This window comes from Dicentrarchus labrax, unplaced genomic scaffold (genome assembly GCF_905237075.1).
Source record: "Dicentrarchus labrax unplaced genomic scaffold, dlabrax2021, whole genome shotgun sequence".
NCBI lineage: Eukaryota > Metazoa > Chordata > Actinopteri > Moronidae > Dicentrarchus > Dicentrarchus labrax.
Genome location: NW_026136714.1, coordinates 29,827,903 through 29,855,379, shown reverse-complemented (window position 1 = coordinate 29,855,379; position 27,477 = coordinate 29,827,903). Strand labels below are relative to the sequence as shown.

Here is a 27,477-nt window from a genome sequence, read left to right as displayed (position 1 = left end):
ATCATATCGGGTGGTTTTTCCCACCATTCTTTTAGTTTTTTCTCCCAGTTCTCTCGTTCTTTTCTCATCTCTTCTCTGCTCTCCTCCAGCTTTCTATCAATGGTTTCCTTTGATTCTGACTCTGATTTTATTTTTTCCTCCAAAGCTTCAACTTTCTGTTTCCACTCCTGTCGTTGAGTTTCTTCCTGTTGTTTTTTCTTCCTGTCTTCTTCTTCTCTCATTTCCTGTTCTTTCTTTCTCTCCTCACGTTCCTTTCTGATGTTTTCCTCCTTTTCTTCAAGTTGTTTTTCTCTCAGTTTTCTCTCCTTTTCAATTTCTACTCTCTGTTTTTCTTTCTCTTTTTCCTCTTGTTCTCTTCTGATTCGATCCTCTTCTTTTCTTTTCTTTTCATAGATTTCTCTTTCCTGTTCGTATTCTTCTTGAAGTTTTTTCAGTTTTGTTTGTGCATCCCGTCGTCTCTGTTCATCTTCTTCGTATCGTTTTTGCCACCATTCTTTTTGTCTTTTCTCTTCATTCTCTCGTTCTTTTCTCATCTCTTCTCTGATTTCCTCCAGCTTTCTTTTAGTGATTTCTTTTTCCTCTAATTCTGATTTTATTTTTTCCTCCAAAACTTCAACTTTCTGTTTCCACTTCTGTCGTTGAATTTCTTCCTGTTGTTTACTCTTCCTGTCTTCTTCTTCTCTCATTTCCTGTTCTTTTTTTCTCTCCTCACGTTCTTTTCTGATGTTTTCCTCCTTTTCTTTAAGTTGTTTTTCTCTCAGTTTTCTCTCTTTTTCAGTTTCTGCTTTCTGTTCTTCCATTCGTCTTTTCATTTCTTCCATTTCTTCCTCATGTTTTCTTTGAAGCTCCTCCCTCTCTCTCTTCATCTCTTCTTCCTTCTCCTTCAGGATTCTCTCCATTTCTTTCTTTATTGAAGCTTCAGCCTCTTGCAGCAGCTCATTAGTGTAGCAGCTGCCTCCATTTTCCCTTCACCATGGTGTCAATCTTGGTTATCAGCTCACTGACCTGTGTGCGGTTGTGTTTATCTCGGTTATTAAACACATGGTATCTTCCTCCACAGTCAGAGATCAGCTTCTTAAAGGAATCATCACACTTCTTTTCAATGTATTCTTCAATGGATATCTCAGCATCTTCCAGTGTATCTCCTCCAGTTAAAAGAATGATGGTGAACTTCTCAAAATTCTTCCCGAAGCTTTCCTTGATAAGTTTTAATGTCTCCTTCTCCTCTGGTGTAAATCTGCCAATTTCTAACACCAACAGGAAGACATGTGGTCCTGGAGCCAGAAGACTGATGCATTTCACCATCTCCTCATGAACTTCTTCATGAGACAAACTATTGTCAAACAGACCAGGAGTGTCGACCACAACCACCTGACGACCATCAACTTCACTCTGTTCTTTCTGACAGCGTATAGTGACTGATGTTTGGCTCGATTCAACTTTAAACTCTTTTCTTCCTAGAATGGTGTTTCCTGAAGAGCTCTTTCCACAGCCAATCTTCCCCATCAGCACAATCCTGAGACAGTCTGGACTCCGTTCCTCGTCATCACCTGTGAAATATAAAGACCAGGAGTTCATTTAAATATTCAGAATTGTTACAGTATAAACTAAGACTGTAATGTAGCAGTTAAAGGGGACATATTATGCAAAAGCAACTTTTTAATCATTTGATTATGTACATTTGGGACTCTGGAGGGCCTATCAGCAGCAAAGTGTGAAAAAAAATGACTCAGTCATGTTTTTGTGGGCTGCCTCAGTCAGAATATAGGAGAGAAATCACGCAGGTTCAGAAGTGTGTAGTTTGTGACGTCACATGCTCTCCCTGTTGCCACCCACCTCTCTTTACTTCCTGTTGACTATCGGAGCTCCGCCATTGTTACTATAAAAGGCAAGCTAGCGGAGAACAAGCAAGTCCAGCCTGCAGCCTGCAGCCTAATGTCTGGGCAAAGGCCTCAGCAGACAAACTGTTCAGTCATTGGCTGCACAGCCCAACACTTATTTACATATGTACATTTATGTAAATTATTGTTTACGGCAATGTCCGACTAGAGTCACAAAAACCGGAATGTGTGTGTGAACAACCTCGGTCAGTACAACAGTGGACTGACTGACAGACTGTTCCTGAAAGAGGGATTGTACCAACTGTCTGTGGAGAGACAGCAGAGGAAGTCACTGGAAGGATTTTTACTAATTTATACTTTTTCATTGTTCTGTAATGCTAGCACATGCTAACCGCTGTTAGCTGCAGGAGCCTCAGTGATGCTAACGTAGTTATTGTTTGTTATTGTTTGTTAAATGTTTGTTAAATGTTTGTCATTGTTTGTAAAATGTTTGTTATTGTTTGTTAAATGTTTGTTATTGTTTGTAAAATGTTTGTTATTGTTTGTTAAATGTTTGTTATTGTTGGTTAATGTTTGTTATTGTTTTTTATTGTTTGTTAAATGTTTGTTATTGTTTGTTAAATGTTAAAAGATGAAGATGAAACTTAAAGATGAAGTTAATGTATTAACCAGCTGGTGCAACCCCTGCTGATATTTTTATAGAGATTCACACAAAGTTTATTATAAGTTTATACAGAGAATCACAGGCTTCGTGTCAGGGGGGCTCTGTAACTCTGTTACTGTTGTGGGTTTTGTGTCGGGGGTAACTGGCTTTATGTTGGTCTGTATTTAGTTAAAGTGCTCAGTCAGTAATGTGTTTGTGTCGCTGTTAGAAAGAACAGAAAACCTCCGAGTGAACAAACTGTAGCTGCTCATCAGCTGTTAGCTCGCTGAGCTAGCGCTAGCTTTGTTATTCCAGAGCCATTGTCCTGCTCTGCTCTGTGTGTGTGTGTGTGTGTGTGTGTGTGTAAATGTACCGGAGGTAAAGATAGAGCTACCCTGAGAGAGAAATAGTCAGACTGTGATCAAGCCTCCTTAGAAGCTAACAGAATACACAGAGTGAGTTATGGTGATTATTGTAACTTTATACTGACGTGCTAACGTTATCTCAGCTAGCGCTAGCTTTGTTGTTTCTCTGCTTCCTTCAGGTGTGTGTGTGTGTGTGTGTGTGTGTGTGTGTGAGTGTGTGTGTGTGTGTGTGTGTGTGTGTGTGTGTGTGTGTGTGTGTGTGTGTGTGTGTGTGTTACGGTGTGTAAATGAACTTGATCAACGTGCACTGGAGTTAACACTAGAGCTCCAGTGAGAGAGAAACAGTCAAACTGCAGGGATTCATTAGTTTAGTAATATTGTGTAACTTTGATTAGCACCCAGCAGCTGGGGTTGCTCACTAGGCTTTATGTGGAGTCAAACCGACGAATAAAAGTTTTCTGATCTGTTTATTTAGCGTTACTGAAGTACTGCTATTACTGAGGATATAAGTGTAGGTCCAGTGTAACATCCTATACTCATATAATCTCCTATTGTATTATAAACACTGAGGCTCACTGCTAAATGTCTGTTATTGCACCGGGAACTTACAACATCAGTTACAGTCAGTAAATGTCCTGTGGGTGTGTGTGTGTGTGTGTGTGTGTGTGTGTGTGTGTGTGTGTATCTGCTGCCATTAGATAGACATTGTGTTGGTAACCTCAGACTGTTTCAACAACACATCACTACAGTTAGCTGCAACAAGGAACCACCAGAGACACTGCTTTATTATTTTATTTTATAACATAGGACTACTGTGAGCCACAATGAGCTGTTGTACTGTATTATATTATACTGTATTATATTATACTGTATATTATATTACACTGTATATTATATTATACTGTATATTATATTACACTGTATATTATATTATACTGTATATTATATTACACTGTATATTATATTATACTGTATTATATTATACTGTATTATATTATACTGTATTATATTACACTGTATTATATTACACTGTATTATATTATACTGTATATTATATTATACTGTATATTATATTACACTGTATATTATATTACACTGTATTATATTACACTGTATATTATATTATACTGTATTATATTATACTGCATTATATTATACTGTATATTATATTATACTGTATTATATTACACTGTATATTATATTATACTGTATATTATATTATACTATTATATTACACTGTATTATATTATACTGTATATTATATTATACTATTATATTACCCTGTATTATATTATACTGTATATTATATTACACTGTATTATATTATACTGTATTATATTATACTGTATTTATATTACACTGTATATTATATTATACTGTATTATATTACACTGTATTATATTACCCTGTATTATATTATACTGTATATTATATTACACTGTATTATATTACACTGTATTATATTACACTGTATATTATATTATACTGTATTATATTACACTGTATTATATTACACTGTATTATATTATACTGTATATTATATTATACTGTATTATATTACACTGTATATTATATTACACTGCATATTATATTACACTGTATTATATTATACTGTATATTATATTACACTGTATTATATTACACTGTATATTATATTACACTGTATTATATTACACTGTATTATATTATACTGTATATTATATTACACTGTATTATATTACACTGTATTATATTATACTGTATTATATTACACTGTATTATATTATACTGTATATTATATTACACTGTATTATATTATACTGCACTATATTACACTGTATTATATTAAACTGTATATTATATTACACTGTATTATATTACACTGTATTATATCATACTGTATTATATTACACTGTATTATATTACACTGTATATTATATTACACTGTATATTATATTATACTGTATTATATTACACTGTATATTATATTACACTGTATATTATATTATACTGTATTATATTACACTGTATATTATATTACACTGTATATTATATTATACTGTATTATATTACACTGTATATTATATTATACTGTATATTATATTATACTGTATTATATTACACTGTATTATATTATACTGTATATTATATTATACTGTATTATATTACACTGTATTATATTATACAGTACAGTACAGTTGGTTACTGAGCAGTTTTTAAACCACATAAACAAGTTACTTTATTAGATGAGTGATTCCTTCAGTTATGTTGACATGTTGTACAGGATAAAGTATTCCAGGTTTCTGTTTCCATGGTCTCAGTAAACTAATGTGTATAAAGAATATAACAGATGGGAGGTTACAGTAATCATTATACTATTACTCTGATTACTTTGGTACATTTACTGGCTGTTTCTTCACTAGAAACAACTGCTTGACTAATGTTGTTAATATTATGTAATATATAATATGTTTAACTTCACTGGGCTCTGTAGACTGTAGGTCACTGCTCACTGCTGTACCTGTAAGGACAAGCATAAAACACAATGTTGGTTCTCATAGTTAAGGTATAAACACTTACATTATGTGATAGATAGAGGTTAATATATATATATATATATTAGTTATATGTACGTATATGTAGTTAATATATCAGTATTTACCTGAGGAAAACGTCACAGAAAGCTGTAATCCTGATTGTTGATGTTGTTCATTTCTCTGTGATTTCAGGTCAGACTCCCGCTCTAACCTGTCCGCTGGTGAACTTTTTGCTTTAGAAGCAGTTATTGAATTAATATTGATAAACTCAGTAACAGTGAGGAGCTACCTGCCGGCAACAAAGGGGAGGGGCCAGAGCGTCATCCGCGTGAGCCGCGTCATAATGCCGACCAATCAGAGCAGACTGGGCTTTTCGGGAGGGGGGTCTTAAAGAGACAGGAGCTAAAACCGAGCGATTCAGACAGAGGCTGAAAAGAGGAGCTCAGCTATAGGCAGTATGAGAAAAATAATGTGTTTGTTGAACATTAAAACATCTAAACCTATTGTAGTAGAGCCACAAAATACAATTATGAACCTGAAAAAGGGCATAATATGACTCCTTTAATATAACACAGAACAGAAAATAAAGTTTATAAACAAAGTACTTACCACTGATCTTGTTCTTCTTTATCAGCCTCTCAAGTTGTATGACTTTATCCATTTGTGCATGTGCAAATGTTTCAGTTGTATAGCAGTGTGGTTTATTTTTAGTATTTTCTTCCACCATGTCCAACAGTTCTGGGATCTGCTGTTTGTTCTTGATGTTGAGAACAACATATCTTCCTCCACAGCTCTGACAGAGCTCCTGGATGTCTCTGTTTTCTTTCACAAAGTTAACAACAGCTGGAGCTGTAGGATCTGAGTCCACAGTGAACAGAATCATGGTGAAGTCATTGACTCGAGAGCTGAATGTGTTCTGGATGGTCTTTAACTCTCCCTTGTCTTCATCAGTGAGGGAACCCACAGGTAGGACCAGGATGAAGGCATGGACGCCCTCAGGATCACAGAGGGAGATACTCCTGAGTGATTCCTCCATCACTGCCTCCTGAGGTTCTCCATACAAGGCAGGCAGCTCCACCAGGGAAACCCAACGTCCACACACCTCTCCCTGATGTTTAACACACTCTGATGAGTTGGAGACTGAATGAAACTCTGTCTGACCTAAAATGGCCTTGGCTGCTGAAGTCTTCACTGCTCCTCTCCTCCCACACAGAACCAGGTTTAAAGCTGGTTTGATGAGTTCAGACTCAGGCAGTGGGGTTTCATTGCTCATATTTGCTGTTTCTTTAATCTTCTCCATCAATGATCTGTGGTTGTCTTCAACCATGTTGTAGTGTCTTCCTCCACAGTCTTTAAGGAGTTCATTAACAGTTTTACTCTTTTTCCCCTCATGTGTCATGATGACCATTGAGTGTTTTAAAGCATCTTGACCAAACAAACTCAGGATGAACTTCAGTGTTTGTCTGTTCTCCTCAGTGAAATCAGAAGGTTTCACTAACAGCAGAAGAACATTTGGTCCAGGAGGACACAGAGTCACACAGTTCTTCATCTCTCTTCTCACGGCCTCCACAGACAGACTGAAGATGTCTGGAGTTTTCACCACTATTAATGGTTTTCCTCTCCACTCTCCACAGGTAGCCACACATTGCCTGGTTGGGGAAGTTTTTTGGTAATTAAAAGCTTGGTCCCTGATGATGATGTTACCAAGTTGTGTCTGTTTGTCCTCACATTTTCCCAGCAGCACAATCCTGAATCTAGAGGCTGTAATACAACAGAGAGAAAGATCAAATGTCAACATTTTATTAAACTGCAATGTCGCATTATATTATTCACAATTAACGAAATGATGTTCATATAAAGCTGTTTTACAAAAGAACTTAAATTTGTCAGTTGAAATTATTGTGGCAGTGATCAGTGAATATGGAGGATGGGAATGTATGTTAGCCTTAACTAGCTAATTTATTTGTTGAATATGAACATTTGGAACATGTTAAGAAAAGGCAGCATCACATTTCACCTTAATCATTTTTTCCAATGCAAAGCTAAATATTAATGTAACAGATTGTAAAGATTCTAACACATGAACATTTGAATGTTTTTATTGAATGTTATTGCTGTCAGTGGTGACGAGTTGTGGGGTTTGTTTGGGTTAATCCTGCCATTGGATGATCACCTGGTGAAGTTGATGTTGGGTCCTCAGGTTCACAGCAGACATGATCTCCATTATTCTCCTTCACAATTTGACCCAAGCGTGTTAACAGCTCTGAACGTTCAAGGTTCTTCTGCCTCAAATATCTGTATCTACATTTTATGATCATGTCTTTTAATGGAGGACGTTCCAGGTATTTTTCTATCAACCCTGGACTCTCCTCTCTGGGTGTTGATATCAGAACCAGAGAATGATCAAATGATTGATCACTGAAGAGTTCAAGGATTGATTGTAGTCTCAGTTTGTGTTCCTCAGTGAAGTCTTCAGGCTGTAGAACCAGCAGGAACACATGAGGTCCAGGATCAGAGAGTCTCACACAGTCTTTCACATGTTCTGTCAGTTTGTGATGAGAGATGTTGGGATGCAGCAGATCTGGAGTGTTGATGAGAACTATTTCTTTCTCCTCTAACTGTCCATTGACCGTCACTATGTCTGGTTCTTCCTCAGTGTTGAACTTAGTCTCTCCCAGTATGAAGTTCCCCACTGAACTCCTCTCAGACCAGCTGTTCCCCAGCAGAACAACCCTCAGCTCAGACACTGAAAAACAAAGATTTAGAAAAGATGTAAACTTTCTGTTACTTACTTACAGAAATGCTGTAAACTCAGATATTATTAAATATCAGGATAACATAGTTCAGTTTGACTCACGGTCAGGTGGCAAATGATGTTTGCTGTTTCTGCGCTTCCGCGGACGCAGATCATCTGTGATTGAAAGGACACAGCATTAATTTACTTTAGAGTCCACTTGGATCAGCTACAGTATTTGATATATATGACACACAGATCATTGGCCAGATGCAGTTCCACCACTCGGAAGAAAAGTGATTCGTAATAGAACAGCTGACATTACCATTTATAGACATTACAAAGTGCTTCATAATTCAGGATCAAGATCATTAACAGGGTGATGATGGCGAATGTAAATAAAAACAATGATAAAATGAATTCTCTCATAAATAATTTACAGTTTGTAGAAGTTGCATAGTGGACCAGGATTGACTTTTAAAACAGACTATTTGTAAAAATCCGTTCCACAAAATATGATTTTCACCAAGCACAGAGAAACTTTCCACTTTCAGCAGATGAATGTGAAAACATCCTTCTGCACAGACATCATTCAGACATCTTACTGTAGGAACAAGAACACTGGTTTCTGACTGGAGGAGACTTTAATATAAAATAGTATACCTCCACTTTATATTGTTCCATGTGATCATAGTCCTATAACATACACCCATGTGTTTACAATCCCTTTATAATGTGATACTATATGTAATCCACCTGCTCATTACAAAAAAAACACTTTTACGTCAGGTGTCCCACAATAACACTCGTAGACAAAAGTTAAATGGAAGACCATTCAAACAACAACCCAAACAAATCTGTAACCCAGGTTAAAAGTTAAATAAACTGAATAATCTAATAAAATACCCTGTCAACAATATAATGATATAAGGGAAACAGATAACATGGAGGACATAAATAACCAGGTCAAACAAAGTCACTTCCTCTTCCTGAATTCAGACAGCAGCATGCTGAGACAACTCCAAACAACTCAAATGATGCTTGCTTAAATAGGAAAAACTAGAAAAAGAAACAATCAGCAGTCAGGTTATTTTTGGGACTTGAAAGATGGTCCTTGGATGGCGAGCTACCCAACTGGACAAACTAAATCAACCACACAGTGTGGTAGGAAATGTACTGAACTGTTTATTTATTTTGGTTGTTTGACACTTATACAAATATTATTAAAGACTTACATGTTGTCTTTGTTTTGGTATTCAGACACATTGGAATCCTAAAAAACCTAAAATCTTCTGATTAAGCCTTGGTCATAAATGATGTTAAACTGATCCTATATTTGCTACAAATCAGTCAGTCAATCAGTTTGTGTTGTGAATCCACTAAACTTTAATGTTTTATCGCCACCTAGTGGGACTCTGTGGGCTCTGCACACTTTGACAAAGAACACAAAACAACAAACAACACAAAAAAACCAAAATATATATATAAAGCGGATTGAACAGTGACTGTGGTCTGTCTGTCTGTCTGTCTGTCACTGAACTACAGTTTATAGTGGTTCTCATATTTCCTGCTGTGTTCCATTAAAATGAACAATCAGCTGAGTTGAATTCAGACTCACAGACTGGATTTAAGGTCTGAGGACTGCTGTGCTTTTCTTATATTTATAATATGTGGACAGAGAGAGAAGACAGTCTTTTATCCAGACTAATAAAGTGTGACTGGACTCACCTGGTGCTGCAGTCGCCATGATGTCAGTGTGCTGGAAACATCAGAGACCCATTCAACTGAAGACCAACTGCTGCTTTAACAACCTGAAGGAAGAAGAATTAGAATTGAAATGATCTTACTCATTCACACAGCAAAATGTTTGTACAGAGCAAACTGCAGTCTCAGTCAGCTTCACAACATAAAAATGATTTCTCTGAGCAACACGGAGCCCAGTTGTGTTTCTTCAGACAACAATGTGAAGGCCTGTGTGTGTTTGTGATGAAAAAAAGTGTCTGTATTTCCCTAAAATTAAGGAAGGGGAAAAAATCTTCAATTTGATTCAAATGAAATACTGATATCTATGTTCAAGATAAAACTTCTGCTTTTGTTGTTATTTATTTGCCCTTTTGTGCCAGGGAAACAAAGAAATCCACAAAGATGAGAATCTCTGCCTATTTCTCTTCTCATCTGAGATTTCAGATGCAGATCTGAACAGCCGCTCACTCTTTGTGCTGCTGAATGGAACACATCAGTGTTTGAGTGTTAAGTTGTGCCAGTGCTGGAAAACGGAGGTGATTTTATTGTCAGTGTCTGACTGGAAATAACCAACATAACATTTAGACAGAGCAAGATTAATTATTCTCATCTTATTTGCAGAAAGGTCAATATCAACAAGGAGAATATCGGCCGATACTGATGTTCAGCATCCCTAAATTCATGCGACACAGGGTGAGTAACTGATAACTGATATTTTGGGTTCCTATATGTTATTTAGCGTGTGACAATGACACAAACAACACTGACAACACAGCCCATCAGCCCAAGTGTCCGTCACAGTGGATGGCCGTAGACGAGGTTGCACGACCGTCTGGTTTAACAGTAGAGCTGTTAAGCTGCACTTGGTTTGATGAAGGTAAAATGTGTGACAAGCAGCATTATAATGATATTAAATATAAATAAGATTTAGATTCTGGTGGTTTCACAGTATATCACGGTATGCTTTGTGTTGCAAACAGAACCTTTATATAGGTTTGTATTGGTTTATTCTACTGCCAGGAGTATACAAAATGTAAAGATATTTACATTTACAGCCATCATGTATACTGAATACTGAAGGCTTTGATTACTATAGGGTTACTGTAGGGCTGCACTGTAGTAAAAACAGAGCTCAATAAAATAAATGCCATCAACTTTAACATTGCTTCCTTTTTAAAACTTAAGATTTTACAATAGTTGTATACACACTATAAACTGAAATACTCAGTATGTATGTAAGTATTCAGAGATATTTCTCAAATTTCTCTATTGTACAAGAAACAAATGAGTTGTTCCAGCTCTGCACTGGTCTGTATATATGAACAACTTAACACATAATAGATATAAAACATGTATTATCTCTATGATGCAGATCAAAGCTGTCTAATTAATGAGACTGAGTCTCTCATATGTAGTTTAGGTAAAAAAAAAAAAAATATGGACATTTATACTATTAAAAAATGTCTGAGCAGCTCTACTTCCTCCTCCTCTCATAATCTCTAAAATGGCGTCTCCTCCCTTCAGCCTAAAAGTTTCTAGAAGCTTTATTCCCAGTGTGTCAGTAAATCTCCTCATTCCAGAGAGATTGTGCAGATTAAACACTGACTGAAAACATATGAGGAGCTCTCGGTTGAGCCCAGAACACACAGACAACAGTGGACTGACGGAGGAGGGTTCACTCACCTGCTGGATGTCTTGCTGTGACACAACCATCAGTGAAAGTGAAAGTTAAAAACACTCACTGGGTCAATGGTGTCTCTGTAGATCGGAGACTCTGAATGGGTGGGCTTACTATCAATCATTGTTTTAGTTGGCCAATTAGAGGCTTACAATCCTCTTTTTAGTCCAGTCCCATTTCTAATTCCGGGAATACATTTAGGAAGTAGTGATGGGAATTAATGCTTTTTAGAGAGCCGTCTCAGCTAAAAAGAGTCGGCTGCTGCCGGGTCCCAAGTGGCTCCTCTATATTTTTTTTGCTTAAATTAATTTATTTCCAAATCATGTGTAAAATGAATATCTAATGTAAATACATGCATTATATCAAATGTTTAGTATTTATATGGATTTATTAATATACTCAACATGGAACAGAGTGCTACAAAAAGCAAAGACCCATCTTAATTAGACAAAAGCTGCTTGATAGAAATGTTTAACTTTGCACAGTCTGCACTCTGCCTTTGAACTATCACATTAAAATGTGTCCAAACTTTACGTTTCCTGTCACTCATTTTCCTCGCCCTTTCCAGTGTGTAGTCTCTGTCTATGTAGCGCCAAGGTCTCTCGCTCTGTCACGTCTCCGTCCCACCGGTTCACGTGCTCACTGTGCCGTGTGTGTCTGTAACCCCTTCCTCCCCCTCCTGCTCAGTGTAGATACACAGATGCCGCCACACATCTTGACCAATCACGCGGCTTTAACAGGAAAAAATGGGAAAATCTGGGAAAAAAATCTGGATCTGGCTCCCAATCAGGAGCCGGCTCCCGTCGTTCACTTCAAAGAGCCGGCTAAGGGCTGGACACCTGGGCATGGTGAGGGTGCAAGAGGTATCTCGTTAGTTCAGATAAAGAGAAAAAGCAAAAGATCTGCTCTGTTTTTCTCTGAATGAGATATTGATTTAGAGATATTTTGTCATAATAAAAATATCTGCTCTATTTTCCTGAATACCTCCAGCACGCTCTCCGTGCTCTGAACCTAACACCAATCCTGTTTCCAGCCTCCAGCGAGCTCTTGCAGGCTCCTCGCTTTATAGACTATACCCATGCTGTGTGTCCCCCAGAGCTGCTCCTGACCTCCTCTGCTAGGGGTCCCTCCTAACTGACCTGTAAACCATGTAAACCATTTACCACACAGTCACATCTGACATGCCAGTGCTCGCACTACAATCCTCCCTCATTTAAAACTGTTTGCTCCATCAGTCCAGTCCTCACAACATTATAAAATGTTCTTTGTCAATACAATGTGAACCGAAGTCTTCAGGCTCTGACTGCAGCTTTAAGTCTCACATTATTTACTGAGAGATGTGGATCCATATTGCCCAGTAATCCGCAATTTAAATTCAATATTTAATCAATAGTGTAAGTGTGTGATGCAAAAACCCATCGAACACTTTTTAAACCTTACAGCTGACACTTCAAACAGAGAACAAGTCTGAAGGTGCAGTGGAAACACTTCTTATCACTGATATAAGTCAGAATAATATATCTGTAATCCCTGCTGCAGTAAAATGTATATTAGACATCATTATGCAACATTAAAGTTCAAATGTATTGAACAGCATGAAGAGAAAGTGTAGAAAGAGTCAGTGATTCAGAGATTTAAACACAGACAGATGTGCAGTAGAAGCTCTAAAACAGACTTCAGGTCAGTAGTTAATGTACGAGCGCCACCTGCTGGACAAAACACTGTCAGCACACAAGAGGGGCAGTGGATCATAGTGGATCTCTCCTAAATGAAACCATCCATCAACTGAAATATGCTGATTGTGATTATACAGGGGGTGGACAAAATAACAGGAACACTTCATTTCACTCACAAACATCATTTTCTTTCTCATATTTAAAAGAAAACATCTCTAATGACCAAACAGAGCTTCCAGCTGCTGAAGTCTTTCTTTACTGAGCTGTTGTCTGTTTTTAATCCGTCAATAATTACACTAATAATTAGGAACAAATACATCATATCATAAAGATTTTCTACAGACTGAAAAGGTTTTGGCTGAAACATCAACTCATTGTTGAGCACTTTTTTTTTTGTAATCAATTTATTTTACATAAAAACTTCTATTAATAATATGATGCTCATTTTACCAAACTTATAGAAAACAGAGTTAAAGATTAAATGATTGTACAGAGTCAGTGAGATATTCAACTGTTTAAAGCCTCATTTATCACGAGACACAACAACAACATTTTGTCATTTAAAGAATCCAACTCAAACATACAGAAATCAGCAGACCAACAGGGAGATATCAGCAAAATACAAAACACCAAAAAACATCAATATATTGAATTAGAAGAAATATTTTGTGTTTTGATCGTTACAGCAGGTTGGAAAATGATTGAAACACAAGCTTATTTTGTATTAAGAGCCAGTTTGATGACATTAGAATATTTCTATATACACATTGATTATACAAACATAAACAGAGGTTGTGGTGACTACTGTATTTTACCATTATGCTCTCAGCTGCTTTATCCTGTTGATGATGCACTTACAGGCTGCAACATCACTTTTCCCAGCAAAAGAATAATGAATAATCAGGATTATTGATTACAGGGCTGTTGAATGAACTTGTTCCTTCACATTCATTCTGCAGGAGAAAACATAGGCCTACTTTGGATAACTGCACTTTTTATCAGAACGAAGGAAAAATAAGGTCCTAACCGTCCCCGACAAAGAACATTGTTAAGCTGGGTAGGTATATGTTACATGTTGTTTCTGTTCTAGTGGGTAGTAACTGTACTTACAGACCATTAGTTGGTGAGTTCTTACACTTTGTTGAGTCAGACTGTAAAGACCAGCCTGTGTGTTCTGTCTGGTGTTAATCTTTACTGAGCTGAGACAAAGACCACGTCTGTCCAGTTTTTGTTTGTTTTTTTTGAGATGAAACATTTTCCAGTTATGCAGTTAAGAAAAACCAAAACACTTAAGGATTTTAGACAATGTATGAAAAAAGAAATTTAAAATAAAGGCAGATATTATTTCATGATTAAAGGCATATTTATATATTTATACAGATACAGGAAATGTCCTGCTCTTCAGCACTGAATATACAAACATGTCCACCAGGAATTATTCACATGCTTCTAAAATCAATTATTACTCAACAAAAAGAAAATTCTGATCTATTGATTGTTTTTCAAACACAATTTATATTCTTATCTACATACAGGCAGTTAAACCCTAACTCCATCATGTCTGTATAAAATATGTTCAGAATCCTCCAGCACTCAGACGGCAGAAATATCTCAATGTAACCAGAGAGATACTGGGTCATCATACTGGGTCATCATACTGGGTCATCACCGCCACCTGGTGGTCAGAGGAGTCATGATGACGTCTCTTCATACCTGATCAAATCTCAGGTTATAACATAAATTAAAAATAGAAAACTATAAACAGAAAATACAACAGACTATTAGAACAAAACTTGTCAGTCATAAAATCACTTACAATGAAAGGTCATTTTGACTCGTGGGTTACGAGTCCTTTCTTTTAATTAATGTAGAATCGTTGTCATTTGGTTGTTCTTAAAGGACTATAATTTCTCTGAGGGATAAACTAGAGAGAGAGAGAGAGAGATCAGTGTCCAGGGCCACTACAGCACGGACTCAGCCTCAGTACATGGTGGCCCAGCTCTACCAAGTGAGCTACATGGCACCCTGTTTGGGCTTTTTCTTTGCAGGTTGCTTGCAGGTAGAGATGGATGGCACACCACACACACATTCAACACTACCACCACTGACTTACACACTACAGATACATTTGTTATGAATAAATTACCCCAATTGTTTAAATTGCTTTAAATCTTGTGTGGTCTCTGTCTTTGTCTAGCTCACTGAGCCTGGGCTGTGACGAAATGAGGGCTCGTCTTGTTTTTGGACCTGAATTAGGCTCAAGGTAATTATAAGTGTAATTAGTGTTGTACCAGTTTGTTTGGGCCTGTGGTCTGTTCAGGGTGTTAACTACCCAGTCAGAGGACTTGTTACTGGTGCAATTGTTTGGGAGATTTAAAGGTCTTGAGTTGATGACTTGTTTTTGAGAGCATCTGTTGTCCCTGCTAGTTTGACCCACTGGATTGTTGAAGAACTATTTACTGTTGTGTAAAAGGGGAGTGGATAGTCATTGTTAAAATTATTTTCCCCCCGTTAGGCAAAGTGGTAAATCTTGTGTGTCATTATGACATTTAATAATAAATTAATTTGATTAATAAACAGTTGAAAGAATACATTAAAGCCACTGTTAAAGCAGATTTATTGGAAGCCTATTAAACTCAAATCACAAATGTACCTTTCTTTTTCCCAACAAACAGGTTAAACATATAAACTATACAAATAAACTAAAAAACATTGTTTTATTATAACTTTACTATATTATTGTTACTTTCTGATATGTTATGTTTGTATTTCATAAACAATATGAGTCATATTTTTGTTTTTCTGTCCAAAACCATTAAGGACATAATGTCATTTCTAGGTAGTGTCAATGGATTAAATCACAGTAACAATCTTTAACAGAATCAGAGGCTGATGGGAACAAACAGGGGCTATGATGAAGTAAGATAGAGCAAATGAACAGTTCTATATACAGTAATATTACAAATTAAAGAAAACATTGCCATCCACCTCTGATATAAACATACATTATAAGGGCGACAAAAGATATTTCCTAAATGTAATTCACTATAAGATTAGAAGTATAACTAAATTATCTCTTAATCCATCAGTGTGTCTCATAATGTGTTAGATTTATGATTTATCATCTACATAGAATACAATGAAATGATGCCACAATCCTTCAATGGGATTCTTGTTAGTTTGACCTGCAGTATATTTTGTTTGGTAACTGAGACAGTGAACACAACTTACACACTTGAGCAGATTTAGAAATATACAACTAACAGTCATCCAAAGAACAACCTGAGGAAACAGACTTTCCTGGAATGATGGTTCTCTGAAGATAAACTTCTCTGTGGGACCCAGCTTCATGCAGGGAGGCAGAAACAGACCAGATCAACAAAACACACACGTTATACTCAAAGTAAGTGTAAGTGTAAAAGAAACAGCAACTTCATCAAATGTCCCCAAATGATCCCTGTGCATGTTAGAGAGGCAGGTTCCAGCTTTAAACTATTTTTACTATTAAAAAGGTACAACAATGTGAATGTGACGTGATTAAAAGGAGATGAATTACAATAAAACCGGCTTGCCAGTCAACCAGAAAATTATAAATAAAAAAATAATAAGTTTACTGGCTTATCCAAACTTCTCAATATATTTTTGATCACCTGACTCCTTTGGGAAAATGTGCTTATTAAAAAAGAGGATAGAACCTAAAAGTCTCATTTATGCTTATGTGCTATTGCAGAAATAGAAAAGCACTCAGCAGTTAACTTTGCAGTAATTTGAGGAACTGTTCTCATCATAGGGAATAAGTTAAGCTAGTCACGATTCTGAGTCAATTCTCTAAACCACAGTAACTGTAGCTCATGTACGCCCAGCTGATGTATGCGTTCTTTCTTCTTTATACTAGAGTCAAAGGCGGGAAAAGTGTTTGTGCTACAAATGCAGAAAAACACAGATGCCAGCGGTAAGATGTCTGACTGCCTTTGAGCAGTGTTGGGTAGTAATAGATTACTCAGCAATGAGTTCTTACACTACTCACTAAAAAACATTCTTCTAGAGAGCTGGAATTTAATTAGACATGTTAAACCAACTCTTTATAGTGCGTCTCTATCCTGATGGATTTATAAAGTGTCCAGCTGCACTAGAAAATCAAACTTCAGACTGATATTGAGCGTTACTGTAAAATTAATGTTTATATGGATGTTTTTATTTGACGTCATGTAGTAGTCTATAGATGTAAATCTGTCTCCTTTATCAGCCTAGCAAGTAGTGAAACTCTTCATGTGTGTTCTTTGGTCCTAGTGCTCTCTGTAGTGTGTGTGTGTGAGTGACTGAGAAATACATAATATAATAAAAATAACAGAAAAAGCAGCAGCACAAACAAAGACAATGTCCATTTTCTTCTTTTACGGTGGTACTCTTCTTGGAGCTTTCTGAAGCTTGTTTTCCCCTCCTCCAGGCTCTTTTTATCCTCCTGACGGATTTGTTCCCAGGTTTCCTTTCTTTCTTTATCCCAGGCCTCTCGAATTCTCTTCTCCTCCTTTCTAGACAGCTCCAGCTTCCTCTCAGCATTTTCCCTTAGCTGTCTCTCTGATTGAACTATTTTCTCAGATGCATCCACTTTTCTTCTCCATTCCTGCCGCTGACTTTCTTCTAGTTTTTTCCTTCTCCTTTCCTCTTCCTCCCGTTCTTTCTTTCTCTCCTGGCGCTCCTTGTTGATGCATTCGTCTTTGTCCTTCAGCTGTTTTGCCGCCAGTTTTTTCTCCTGTTCCATTTCACTGATTTTCCTTTTCAGTGTTTTCAACTCTTCCTCATGTTTTCTCCTGAGGTCCTCCTCCTTTCTCTTCATCTCTTCTCCCTTCTCTTTCAGAATGCTCTCCACTTGTATTTGTATGACTTTCTCTGTACTGTCCAACATCTCAGTGTTGTAGCAGCCGCCATTTTCCTTCACCATGGTCTCGATCTTGGTCAGCAGATCACTGACTTGTGTGCGGTTTGTGTAATCTTTGTTGTTGAAGACCTGGTATCTCCCTCCACAATCAGTAATGAGTTTTTTAACAAAGTCAGGACAGTCGTTGATGTAGCTCTCAAATGACTGATCTTCCAGATCATCTCCTCTGGTGAATATAACGATGATGAAATCTTCAGACTTCTTGCCAAAATACTTTTTGATCAGTTCCACCGAGTCTTTTTCCTCCTGTGTAAAGTTCCCGATCTGCAGCATCAGTAAGAACACATGAGGTCCTGGAGACAACATGTGGTTGCATTTTTTGATCTCCTTTTGAATTTCATTATCAGACAGAGTCGTGTCGAACAATGCAGGGGTGTTGACCACAGCCACAGGTCGGCCGTCAATATCTCCTGTTGCTTTCTCACAAGACTTGGCTGCTGGCTTCGGGGCGATTCTGGGTTTGAAATGTTTTTTTCCTAAAATGGTGTTTGCTGTTGCACTCTTCCCACTGCCAGTCTTCCCAATCAGCACCATCCTGAGACTCTCGTTGCACTGAGTTTCATCAACACCTCCCATCTCACCCTGTTTCACATCCTGCAGTTCAGCATTAAGTTTTAAAACCTTCTCCATCTGAGCTTTGGTGAACATGTCCTTTGTGAAGCATCTGGATCCTTCAACTCCAATCGTTTCCACAGCTTCCAACAACCGGGGAATCTGCTGTTTGTTCTTGATGTTGAGAACAACATATCTTCCTCCACAGCTCTGACGGAGCTCCTGGATGTCCTTGTTTTTGTTAAGAAACTTAACAACAGCTGGAGCTGTAGGATCTGAGTCCACAGTGAACAGAATGATGGTGAAGTCATTAACTCGAGAGCTGAATGTGTTCTGGATGGTCTCTAACTCTCCCTTGTCTTCATCAGTGAGGGGAACCTACAGGTAGGACCAGGATGAAGGCATGGACGCCCTCAGGATCACAGAGGGAGATACTCCTGAGTGATTCCTCCATCACTGCCTCCTGAGGTTTTCCATACAAGGCAGGCAGCTCCACCAGGGAAACCCAATGTCCACACACCTCTCCCTGATGTTTAACACACTCTGATGAGTTGGAGACTGAATGAAACTCTGTCTGACCTAAAATGGCCTTGGCTGCTGAAGTCTTCCCTGCTCCTCTCCTCCCACACAGAACCAGGTTTAAAGCTGGTTTGATGGGTTCAGACTCAGACTTTGGTGTCATGAATAAACCCGCATCCTCATCTTCAAATACATCACAGCTGACATGCTCTCCATTGTTCTCTTTTGCAGTTTGACCCAAGCGTGTTAACAGCTCTGGACGTTCAAGGTTTTTCTGATTCAAGTATCTGTATTTACACAGTCTGATCATGTCTTTTAAGGGGTGATGTTGCATATGATCTTCCATGATAGCTGGACTCTCCTCTCTGGGTGTTGATATCAGAACCAGAGAATGATCAAATGATTGATCACTGAACCTTTCAAGGATTGATTGTAGTCTCAGTTTGTGTTCCTCAGTGAAGTCTTCAGGCTGTAGAACCAGCAGGAACACATGAGGTCCAGGATCAGAGAGTCTCACACAGTCTTTTACAAGTTCTGTCAGTTTGTCATCAGAGATGTTGGGATGCAGCAGATCTGGAGTGTTGATGAGAACTATTTCTTTCTCCTTTAACTGTCGTCTGACTGTCAGAAAGTCTGGTTCTTCATCAGTGTTGAACTTAGTCTCTCCCAGTATGAAGTTCCCCACTGAACTCCTCTCAGACCAGCTGTTCCCCAGCAGAACAACCCTCAGCTCAGACACTGAAAAGAAAACAGTGAATTAGAAATATTTATTATCACTGAACTTGACCTGATGTAAGACCAATATCACAGCACTATGATGAAACGTAACTGTAACTGGTGGACCTTCTTCTTTTCAAAGTGACTATCTAACTCCAAGCTGCCTTTTATATCCAAAGTCTTAGAGAATGAAGTTGCTAAGCATCTTACAACTGTATCAGATAGCATAATAATGATTATAATAATCATGTAATAATTGAAATACTGAAAAACTAAAAAACAGGGTTACGTTTAATTACTGTTAACAGACTGTTATTGGCAACAGACTGAGGCAGTGGGTGGGTATCTCTAGGTCATTCTCTTCTACCATCCTCTCTAATGGGACTTTCTTAGTTGCTGTTGGCTGATGCCTCTTCATCTGAAACTCTGGTTCTATTTTCAGGTGTGCCCCAAGGTTTGGTTGCTGGTGCTATTCTGTTTGCCTTGAATATGCCTTGGGCAGATAAGACACTCTAACCTGCCAGGCGTAACATTGTCATGATATTGTTGATTCTGTGCATCCTAAAAGCTCTCTCTCTCTCTCTCTCTCTCTCTCTCTCTCTATGTGGTGCAGGTTTCTATCTGCATACTTGTTTTCACTGCTTTTATTGTTGATTGTATTTGATAACCTTTTAACAGATGGTAACATCTTAACTACTTTTTTCAGAAAAGTTGTCATAATAAATTGTCCCTGTCAAATGAAGTAATAAACTGAACTATACATCTATTTTAATAATAATAAAGTAGCAAAACTGTCAATTGAAACTAAAAAAAACTAAACTCTATGGATCCCAGGTTATGGAAGGTCTCAGTTCTCTTTTCTCTTCTGTTACACCCTCACTACAAAATGGTGGCGTCACTATGAACCAAGCTCTGATTGAGAGGTGTTAATTAAAGTTACTATTGCTTATTTGTTATGGAAATAATGAATCACTGGGGCAAATGTTTAATGCAAAAACAGTAGTGGAGTGGAAAGTGAAGTAGTTCAAGTTCAATGCCTGTGCCTCTGCCAGTATATCTCAGTGTAAGTGGAGGCACATGGTGCTGTGTGTGGCTTTAGCTGACAGAGATAATCCAGAATCATATTTATGAACACTGTTCTCTGTCAGTTGATTCAATTTAAGTGGCCCTACATTAGCGGTGGGAATCTCAAAGCACCTCACCATTTGATTTGATTCCGATTTCAGATCGTTACAATTATCAAGCAGTTATCGACTATTATCATTACAATGTTCATTTAAACCCACACACAGGTTTTATTTCACAATACACTCAGGCTTTGGCAATAAAGATGTCCTGAAAAAGATTATAATTGATTTATATAATAAATATAACTAAGTATTCCTTCTAGGGCAGCAACAGTAAAGTTTAAACCACAAAGTCACTCAACAATATATGTGGGTCTGTTTTTGGTTGTGGTAATAATAATAATGTTAGGAGTCCTTTCCATATGCTAATTAGTTCATTTATGGAATAGAAAGTATTGGTTAAAGATCCAGCTGTCAATCTGTTGTACTTTTGTAGGTTTAGTAGCACAGTTACTAAAGGGCTTTGTGCTCTGACAGCAGCTCCACATACACACTAGCCAGTACCACCAGTTTGTAAAAATACCTCACAATACACTCAAACACAGTCACATTAGTGGAACTTACTGGTAGGGGGAATAAACTGATAGCTGTGGCTGTGGCTCAGAGGCCTCACTTTGTTACTCCCTTCTGTAAGAAAACAGAAATATAATATTTCAGAAAATCAAACCTCACCCAAATTAACATTTCAAATTCCTTTATAATAAAACCCCTGGTTAACCCTTTGTTCACTCTCTTCGTGTTCACTTCTTGAGTGTGGCATGTAGTGTAAAGCACATTGAGTGGTCAGAAGACAGAAAGGTGTTATACAAGTACCATTTACTGGCTGCTGATACTGTAATTTAATTATTAATCAGAGCTCCATATTAATAGTTTAGTGTATTTTATGAGAATGAGAATCAAATAATTGGCTATAATGATCCCTTCTTTAATATAGAACATTTAATATAAATGTATCATTAATTATTATCTTTGATCATGATCTGATGTTAATGAATTGCACCAGTTCAGTTTGGTGCCCTTCTAAATTATTCTAATTCCCAACCCAGTATACGGTTCTGTACTTTAGATATGGTTAGTTATATACTTTAGAACTTTAGATACTATTAGATAGATATATAATGTGTGTAGTCTGACACTGGTAGATATACTGTAGATACTGTTGACAGACATGAAACTGCAGATACATTTAACCAGGGAGACATTTTGACGCTCAGGATTTTGGTGTTGAACATTCACTGTGTATGTAGCTCGACCACAGCTGCCTGTCTGTCTGTCTGTCTGTCTCTTGCAAACAAACAGACACAAATCAAAGGAAGCATATTTGTTTCATTATTTTGCACCGTAGACTGCAAACCAGACACATCAAAGCTGGGTACCACAGCTGGGAGAGTGTCACAGTCTGTTCCACAAACTCAGCCTGGATAGAGCCTGTTAGAGAGATACTTCAGGCTGACTGTGGAGCAGTTTGATTCCTGGATTGGCCACTGGCCGCCCCTGTGGCCCCCACAGCCACTGCCTCAACCCACTACTGTTATCCACAGTGAGTGTGAGGAGGGGTGTTTACCACAGAGCCCTTACATCTATCAGAGACAGCTTTAAACGGGCAGCCACTGCAGGCCTCCACCCAGTCTGCAGGTAAACATCTGGAAGGCATCAAAGCGAACAAAGCGAAAGGGCCCGATGAAACATTAAGATACTGTGGAACAATAACCCATTGGAAGTACTCTCAGAAACATAGTGACATCAATATTATTATATTACTACTATACTATTACCAACCCAGAAAAACACTACTGAATATTAAATGCTGTCTCCAGCTGGTGGTATAGATTTGTTCTTACAGCAGACGGATGAGGGTGAACGTTTGTCTGCTCAGAGAGAACTCAGATCACAGGATCTAGACATTTTAATTCAACATTAACTCTGAACTGAAGTCAGAGCTAATGCATATTTCTGCTGTCAATCCGACAGTACTCACCAGATTCTGCAGCGGCTGCCATACTGTCACTGTGTGGAAACACCAGAAGAAGCTCAGCTGGAAACCAACAGCTGGTTTCAAAAACCTTTAAACACAAAAAAATAAAAAGGGTCTCATTCTGTTGAACAAATCAGTCTCTAGGACGTCTTTACCAACCTGGAGCTACTTCTCTGTTTGCAGTTGACTCAGTTAGCGCCATGTTACTGTTTGCCAACTGTAGGTCTTTGAACTTTATGGTCCAATACCAATTATTGCAGCTGGTACAATACCAATTCGCTTTCTCTTGCTCTGTTTTAAGAATCTCAGGTGGACATTTACAGCAAAAGCTAATTTTATAAAGTCACTTAAAGGACATTAAATCATCACAGTAGGCCTATATCTCAACATTTGGTTCACTTCTGTGAGGAAAAGTATGTCAGTCAGCTGAATGACAGAAAAGAGGGTGGGGGCCACTGCTTTAGATGACAGCCTTTAGAGGAACTGACAGATAAACCTGCAGTGTTAGCAGATTCCAGGGCTGAAAATGTGAATGCTTATTATATTACAGGGGCTGGGTGGTGCTTATCTGCACTGGAACACTAATGAAAACATTCACAGCCTTCTTCTTGTTAATGTCCAGAATATACAGCATTTCAACCACAGAAGAAGAACTCCTGCAGGTGAAGGACAGAGAGTGAACAGACAGCTGTCCAACAGGCTGCATTCATTCAGGTTCAGTGCTGTCAGAGAGCAGCAGCAGCAATATTCTCTGTACTGTAATAAAACTCTACTTTATTGTACATTAGATGATGGCAGTTAATGGTTAACTTCCTGTCTCTGCAGTGCAGCAGGTCACTTTACAGCTAAATATGAAAGTTTTCATCACAATAGATCTCTAAATTCACAATCTGATAACATCTGCACACACACGGCCTATCGATCCATTTCCGCTCTAAACCAGCAGATTCTGTCCCACAGCTGAAGTCCACATAGTCCACATACCGGTGTGCAGTCTGTATAATGTGAACGATATTGATCAGGATTTTATTTACGATTCTGATGTTGTTGTTTGTTTGTTGTTTAATGTTTTATCACCGCAAACAGTTAGAGAATCAGTTCTGTGTATTTGTTTACGGCCAGTGGATCTCAGTTCGCGGGTCTCGACGGAACATTAACATTAAACCCGCCATCGACCGTTTCATTAGCAGAACATTATAGACATTATAATAACACATCTCTAATAACCTACACAGAGTTATTCATCTATCAGTTATTTAGTTTGAGTTCACTCACCAGCAGTGAATTCTTACTGCGCCATCGACCCAAAGTGAAAGTAAAGACAGATACTACAGAACCCAGAATGCAACCTGCTGGAGGGCATGTCAGTGGTTCCTATGGAGGCTGTGGTCTGCACGGTTATTATACTACTGTAGTTTTCATTAGTTCTTTTATTTATTTCGTTTTCAGCTCAGTTCAGTTTCACTCCGTTTCTACAGCTCGTTTCTTTACTTTTAATTGTTTCAAAGGTTTGATTTTAGTTCCAGAGTTAGTTTTATTTATAGTTTTATTAAACTATGGGGAATATTTGTTCAGAATGTGCGTTACAATACCAACACACTGACTCACAGTCTCAATAAACGGATCCACTAACGTCTCCTCGGGTTGTTGTTTTGGAAAATTTGACCAAATAGAAAAAAAACATTTCCTGTACATTTTTATTATATTCCAGTTATTTATGCAAGGACACAATATTGTTTCAGTTAGTTTGGGTTATTCCAGTTTTTAGTGAGCTGAATGGTTTGAACTATAATAACCTTGGTGCTTTATTGAAGTAAATATCCAGTTGAATGTCTGTCAGTGTTTGTGAGGGTCTTTGCTGACGTCTTAGTGAAAACTGTGATCCACAATATTCACAGGAAGAACATCAACGCTGACTGAAATGTAAAACAAATAAATCACCACCAAAGCACAGGAGTAGAAGATGCTTACATCTTAATTTAATGTACTAATATTTTTAGTCTTAAAGAGCAGGAGGGGTATTAAAACTTACTAACTATAAAATGAACACTCTCCTCTTTGTCCAGATGTCTACAGTTTACAGGATTTCAGTCATTTAATGAATCAATAAAGTTGTCAGTGTGTAGGAATTGAAAATATTGTCTCAAATATAGAATTCGTATTCATATTTTGCATTAAAATGAAAGGTGCTGTATTAATTAACATTGTAGCTTCCTTTGGACATTCTTACAGTTAGCAGTCCTCTCCCTTGTTCCCATGTCACCACATGAGGGTGTGGATGTGGAGCAGTCTCATAGGAAAGAATGAGCGTATTTATGTAAAGTGTCATTAACTTGGCTGTACAGTCAGCATTAGAGTTTGTTTATTGCTTTAATGAAACACATGTAACTGCAGCAGGAACCTGTAGCTCGTCTGCTCCGCTCCGGTCCAACACACTGAAATTCTGCTGCCTGGATCAGTTCTTCTGTTCGCTCTTCTTTTTACTGCAGTTTAATGTACTGAAATATGAAAGACACTAACATTAAGACCACCTGGACTCCCTGACTGGTCCCAGACCAACAGACTGCTCTGCACTGTGTGTTCTGACCCCTTTCTATCAGAACCAGCATTAACTGTTTCAGCAGCTACAGTAGCTCGTCTGTTGGATCGGACCACACGGGCCAGCCTTCACTCCCCACCTGCATCAATGAGCCTCGGCCCCCCATGACCCTGTCTCTGGTTCTGTTCCTTCCTTGGACCACTCTTGATAGGTACTGACCTCTGCAGACCGGGAACCCCCTACAAGAACTGCAGGGTTGGAGATGTTCTGACCCAGTCATTATTCACTTCAGCTGTCAGTGCTCCGAAGGTTACGGCTGATTGGTGTATATTAATACGTTTCTGATAATATGATAAACAAACCAAACTTGTTTTCATTCATTCAGTCACAGTATGAGAATTGTACAAAGAAATAAATCCCCAAACTGCCTCAACATGAATGTCTCTCATTGTATGTAAATGTAAATGTATATATACATGCACATAATAAATAATGCAATACAACAAAAATAAAAATGGGATGATCACCGATAACTGAACCAACAACTACATAAATGTGCAACTTAAAGGACATAAAACCAGGTCTCAGTACGTGTCGAGTCCTGAGTCTGACTCTGTTCTCAAGTCTGAACACGGATCATTAAAGCTAACATTTGTATTTGTGTGTCAGTTATGTAAGATCCTACTGTTGGTGGCCTCCTGTTGCTGAACCTCTGCAGTGGACTCTGGTATTTATGAGCCTGAGGGGCCACCTGGACTTCTTCAAGAGGCAGCTGATGCATGTTGGGACATTTTTGACTTTTTGGTGTTGTGGTGGGTCCTGAGCAGTAATTATCCACGAACAATAATTATCCACACGTTTTGGTTCCTTTAAAGAAGTTAGGAGAGAGATATATTTTATGTTTCCACCAAATCCCCAAAAGGGCTGTGAGAGCAGATAGTGGAACATTTTCTGTCTCTATCACATTCTACATACACTGAAGTCAATTTAGACTTTTTAGTTGCTGTTGTTGTTGTTGTTGTTGTTGTTGTTGTTGTTGTTGTTAACACTCAGAGACAAACTGATTGGAGATGTTTGATGGTGTACTTTGTTGAGACGTATTTAGCTCCATATGTGTAAATTAGGAGTTCCACCTCCGCATTTAGAATAGCAAAAATCATATTAGAGAAGTAATAAATAAAGGAGAACAGTATAGAGCTCGGCATTATTTTATATTTTTAGTATTTTAAAGGTCCAGTGTGTCACATTGGACATGGCTGTGGCTCAGAGGCAGAGGGGGTCGTCCACTAATCGGAAGGTTGTTGGTTCGATCCCCGGCTCCTCTCGCCACATGCAAATGTGGCATGTACTGTAAAAGCACTTTGAGTGGTTGGAAGACTAGAAAGGTGCTGTACAGGTCCATTTACATTGAGGAGGATCTATTGTCAGAAATATAATATAATATCCTGTATGTGTTCTTTAGTGTGTAATCAGCTGAAAATAAGAATCGTTGTGTTTTTGTTACTTTAGAATGAGACGTTTTTATCTGCCATGTTTCTACAGCAGCCCAGAAGGGACAAACCAAACACTGGGTCTAGATAAGGCCATGTGCGTTTTTTGCACGTTTCGCAGATGCCGTTGTTTCTTCTGTGTGCTTGGAAGGGTGGTGGTGTACGGCTGCGCCATACGATCATACACAGTCTCCATTTAACCCATCCTAAGTACCAGGAGCAGTGGGCCGCCACTGTACAGCCCAGGGACCAACTCCAGATCTAAGCCAGTGGCTTGGTCAGGCAGACATCCCATCCACAGTCGTCAGTATTTTTCTGCTTGTGGTAAAATAATATGATTTAAGTTCTGGCTCAACTGTTTACTGTTCACTTCATTAACAGTCAGCTAGGATTTTAGGAATAGGGATTAGTGTTTGTGCGCGG

General features: G+C 38.0%; 1 protein-coding gene across 1 annotated transcript; it reads right to left on the bottom strand.

The window, feature by feature from the left end:
* Positions 1-760: 760 nt before the first annotated feature.
* LOC127375895 (GTPase IMAP family member 8-like) lies at positions 761-24,393 on the bottom strand. The gene is made up of 8 exons (XM_051422287.1): positions 24,301-24,393; positions 23,029-23,113; positions 21,615-21,677; positions 7,539-8,111; positions 5,975-7,126; positions 5,491-5,598; positions 5,311-5,349; positions 761-1,550 (listed from the first exon to the last, which is right to left on the bottom strand). The coding sequence occupies exons 2-8, from the start codon at positions 23,048-23,050 to the stop codon at positions 940-942; spliced, it is 2,568 nt and encodes an 855-aa protein (XP_051278247.1). The 5' UTR covers positions 23,051-23,113; positions 24,301-24,393; the 3' UTR covers positions 761-939.
* Positions 24,394-27,477: the final 3,084 nt, after the last annotated feature.